Below are 5,451 nucleotides of genomic sequence, written 5' to 3'. Positions count from 1 at the left end.
GTTTTTTTTTTTTTTTTTTTTTTTCAACGGTGGGATTTAGAATTATATATTTTTTCTGAAGTAATTTGTTTATAATTAATTCTTTGAAAATTAGGAAAATATTTTTTTCAAAGAATATAAGAACAAACAAAAAGAATAGATTGACGTATTGATGTTTTTTATTCACATTAGGATGAATTTGTTTTGTTGTCGTAAAAAAAGCAGCGACTGAAATACGTCTCCTCCGTTCATCTTCTACAACTGTAACAGATTTCCAGCGTCCTAAAAATCTTTTTTTTCAAGGTTGTAATTTTGTCTTTGTTGTAGTCGCTGGAGATAGTCGCAGCGTTCACTAAACGAACATGGCCATTTCAAAATTTCATACTTGCGTCAAGAAAAGTAAGAAATCGAGTTTAGTCTTCCCTTTTAGCTTAACAACTGCATAAAAAGAAGACGACGGAATTCGAACAATCCTTTAATAGTTTAGTTAAACTAAGGACCATATACATGAGAGTATGAGACAGACAAACCAAGACCTTTACTAGTTCTTTAACTCTTAACTCTTATTGCCACCTTAGTATAGTAGTAACAGAGAAGCTCGAAAGAGTCAGAAGACAGTGGTCACGCCAACAATCCCGTTAAATAAAAGCTACAATTAAATAATATTGTCGACATAGGAGCATAATAGAAAGGTACGAAAACGAGTTTTGAAAGTAGAACAACTAACACCATCATAGATTTCATCTACGAGTCCTTCAACTCAACGCTTCTTTCCATCTTCTTCTCTACATCGTAACAGAAAAGCTCAAAAGGATCAGAAAAGAAGTGTGGAACATAGACGATCTCTCTAGCAACAGTGATCCCTGCAAAGCTAAAGCCCCGCAACATTAAAGTGGTATAAGAAGGAAAGACATAAGTCTTCTTTGTCCAAACTTGATTCTTGACATCATCAAGAACCCACAAAACAAAACAAACCATCATCAATAGAATCATACGCAGCTAACTTCCCAAGGTAGTTTGTTAGGACACCAGCAAAATTTCTAGGTGTGTTAATGAGACGTAGCTGCTCGGACCCAACATCGAAATTCGAAACTACTCACTCTCATACTAGAACATGCTCATCCCTTTAACTTCAGCTCCTAAGAAAAGACCATGTTCCTGTCCCAATCCTGTAGTCACGTTTACATTCTGTTATAAAAAAGTTCAAACAGTTTTTTTGTTTTTTTTTATAAAGAGGAAGACTGAATAGATCAACCCTTAAATTAAAACTACAAATAGATAATATTGTCAAAGTAACAACATGAGACATAGGCAAAACAAAGACTTTTTCTAGAAGTACAACTCCTAACCACATCACCTACGAGTCCTTCAACTCTAACTCTTCTTACCAGCTTCTTCTCTACATGGTAGAAGAGAATCTCGAAAGGATGAGTAAACAAATATGGAACATAGACGATCTCTCCAGCAGCAGTCACCCCAACAAAGTGCAGTTTTAAATCCAAGAGCAACGAACGGGTAAAAGAGGAAAAGACACAAATTTTTTTTGACCAAACTTGATTCTCAACATCATCAAGAACCCACAAAACAAAACAAGTAATGTCTTCAGAGAAATCGTACGAAGCTAACTTGCCTAGGTAGTTTGTTAGGCTAGCTACAACCATAATTTCGGGTGTTTCAATGACACGCAACTGCTCAGACGCAACATCAAAACTACTCACTACCAAAGTAGTACAATCTGGATCCAAGTTAGCTTCGTAATACACAACCCCATCAATGCATACTCCATTACGATGAAAATAATAATAAAGGATACTGCTTTTGATGCGCCTCCATGAGTAAGAACCAGAAACACCTCCCAACGTGCATACACTATGTTCAATAGGTGTATCAGAGAATTCCGCCATCTCCAGGCGCAATACCTTGTACTGATCGTTGCTTGGGTCGTATCCCAAGTACACATAAAAATCCTCACAACGACGGATAGGGTTATAGTCTTCCGGTAAGACTATGAATTGTGTTGTGGTTGGATTACATACCACGAAACGACGCTCCATGTAACAACAGACGAACCCACGGACAGAGTTACTCTGCATGATGCAATCATCAGATCTGACTTTGGGAAGTGTCAAGGTGTTTTCTTTGGCGGCTAACACTGAAGACGACGATGAAAGATCACAACTTTGATGAGCTAAGGAGAAAAACAACAATTGGTTGTCGTCGCAGTTGTTGAAAGCAAGGAGAAGCCGAGGTCGAGACAGAGACAGGTGCATGAAAGCGTCGGCGAATTGTCGGCTGATGTCTTCGACACTGATCTGAATCTGAAGAGAGATTTCGCCGGCAACCTTAGCAGGATCTCGATCGTCAGATCAAGAGGGATGTTATATCCGACGGTTGTCATCGTTTCTTCTTCCTCAGACTACTTCTGTTTTTGCTTGCCTCTGTTTTCCAGAGGACACACAAATCGAAGATTCTAAAAATACTTTTTTGAAATAATTAGGGAAAAAAGCTTAAAAATACTTCATCTATTTTTTATTTGGACGTTTAATACCTAAACTAATACCTAAACTAATAAATCTTGTTAGTTTCATACCTACGATTTTTTTGACTAAAATAAAATTCCGTTTTTACCCTTCTTATATCAATTAATTATTAATTTTAAATGATATGACATTAATTTATAAGTTTATTTGATTTAAAATTAATTTTATTTGAATTAAAATTAATTTGATTTAATATTTATTTTTATTCAATTTGTTTTTACAAAAATACAAATTTTGTTTAAACAATTAATTTATAAGATCTTAAGTACTTTCAAATCTGCTTTCTTTCTTCAGAACCGTGCATTAAACAAAAACATAGGAATATATGAATTCATGATTATATAAGTTTGTACAATTGATCAATGCCATCAACAACAGACCAACGGATTTATGAATATATTCAGTTATTAAAAAGATAAATCAAATCGGAACAGTCATCTCCGTCGCATCACCGCCTATCTGTTTCACATCTTCTTCTTTCAAAATCTCTTCAAGAAACTTCCTCTTAGATTCAGGAACCAACATAGTGAAAACAATCTCATGAAATGTAATAGCATCAATAATGAGTTCAAGAAACTACCTCTTATAAATTAATTGTTTAAACAAAATTGTATTTTTGTAAAAACAAAATTGAATAAAAATAAATATTAAATCAAATTAATTTTAAATCAAATAAACTTATAAATTAATGTCATATTATTTAAAATTAATAATTAATTGATATAAGAAGGGTAAAAACGGAATTTTATTTTTGTCAAAAATTCGTAGGTATGAAACTAACAAAATTTATTAGTTTAGGTATTAAATTGTACGTTTTAATTAAATGATGTATTTTTCTTCCAACCAAAAAAGACGAGGTATTAAACGTCCAAATAAAAAATAGATGAAGTATTTTTAAGCTTTTTTCCCATTTTATATTTAATGCATTGATTTTTACCAAAACTTTAAAATTAATTATAAGTAATATTTAAAAAAATAAAGAAATCTTTCTAACTCATATAAATATATGATTCTCTTTCATTTTTTATTTGAATTTATATTTTAATTATCTTAAATTATTTTATACTATATTTAGTTAATAAAAATTGTGATTTTTTCCTGCATATGATGTAATACAAAAATTTTAAAACGGACATATATTACTCAATAGATAAATAAAAAAATACAGATACAATATCCTACATAGTCTAAAAAAATTGGGCAATGGTTCAGAGTCATACTAAAAGAGACCAAAATGATTTCGAATACAAATGAGTAGAAAGCTTGATTTATCAGGCATTCAAACTTTAAAAACTTTTATTTGGTTTATTCCGCTTCTTTATTTTAAAGATTTTTAAAAGGTTAAATATGAAAAAGATTTAAAACTTTTAGAAAGTTAAATATGATAAATATTATACCATAGATACACAATAAATGTTAAAAATTAAGATGATATAGTGTGTGTTAAAATATCTCGGGACGGGTTATATAGCGGGACGAGTTTTATCGATATTTATATAAATTAAAAAATCATTAATTCGGTGTTACAAGGATAAAACATTATTTTATTATTTTGTTAACTCTGTCGATATCAAAAAATAAACATATCTAATTAAATTGATTAAATAAATATTATGTAAAAAATAAATTATATTGCGATATTATATTTTTATTTAAAATTATAATATAATTATAACATATTTAACCAACAAATACAATTTATAATTTAAATATTTTAGTTATAAATAATTTTATCTCGCGGTATACTGTGAGTCTTAATCTAGTTAGTATTATTATTAAACCCAATAGACGGAGATGAATCTACGGTTGCTAATGTTGGAGTCTTGGAGATCGGAGGGTTGAATATACGGCGGCTAATAATATAGCTTTGTTTGATGATATAAATTTAATCATACTATCATTTACAATGTACAATGTACGGCGGCTAAGAACATTAAAAAATTAAATCATGCATTTTTTTTTTTTTTTTTGTTAAAAAAATTAAATCATGCATTTACAATGTACCACCATTGAATGATTATGTTTGATGTTTCCAGACTTCTAATTTGCTCTCTGGCGTGTTAATTTTTCTTTAGTTATAGTGGTTAAGTTGGTTTGTCGAAATTACTTGAATAATCACTAATCAAAACCACTAAAATTTCATGATACGCAGCGATTATAACAATTAACAACATAGTCAAAAATTAATTTCTCATAACAAAGAATCTCGCTATAATTATGCACATTTTAAACATTAGTTTGGTTTAATCAAAAGCACAAACTAGAAATGCTTACAAATACTCATCCATCTAATATATTTTAAAGTATGAAGCTTTATTTAAAAAATATGAACTTTTTCCTTGCAGCAATCAAATTAAAGCACAATCTTTTTTTGTTTTGTTTTGTAAAGTGACAATAGCATTAGAAATAACTATTTCATATATTTTATGGCTTTCGTTAGTCAAAACCATTTTCAATCTCTTCATATTGACATCGGGTTTTTTTTTTTTTTTGTCATATACATCAATACAATAAAAGAAGAAGGTGATTCTCTCCAGAGCATGACTAAATAGAAGAGAACCGACGGAGACAGTGTTTTATCTTCTCCTTGATTTCTTCTGCTTCATCGTCGTCGTTTTATATGAAACAGAGCGTGTTTATTTTCTTAAGATGAATCTTTGTTCTTTTTGTTGTATATCTCTCATCGGAAAATTTATCCATGGCCGCCGCAACCGAGAAGCTCCCGCAGCTCAAATTTAAATTTTTTTATTTTGGAAATAGTATAATAAATTCTCAATTGATCCAGTAGGCAAACAGAATTGTGATTCTATGCGATCTGTATATGCTAAAGATACTTGGTTCAACATATCTATGCGACCTGTATATGCTAAAGATGTCAATATATTTCTTTTTGCTTGTACATACACTTATAGAGGGGGTTATGACATGATAC

The 5,451-nt window shown here is 30.6% G+C and overlaps 1 protein-coding gene across 1 annotated transcript; it reads right to left on the bottom strand.

The window, feature by feature from the left end:
• On the bottom strand, positions 518–2,434 carry LOC104758433 (F-box protein At1g30790-like). The gene is made up of 2 exons (XM_010481297.2): positions 1,368–2,434; positions 518–1,148 (listed from the first exon to the last, which is right to left on the bottom strand). Exons 1-2 carry the CDS (start codon positions 2,247–2,249, stop codon positions 1,119–1,121), a joined length of 912 nt encoding a protein of 303 aa, XP_010479599.1. The 5' UTR covers positions 2,250–2,434; the 3' UTR covers positions 518–1,118.

Source organism: Camelina sativa, chromosome 17 (genome assembly GCF_000633955.1).
Source record: "Camelina sativa cultivar DH55 chromosome 17, Cs, whole genome shotgun sequence".
Taxonomy (NCBI): Eukaryota; Viridiplantae; Streptophyta; class Magnoliopsida; order Brassicales; family Brassicaceae; genus Camelina; species Camelina sativa.
This window is presented reverse-complemented; position numbering and strand designations above follow the sequence as displayed.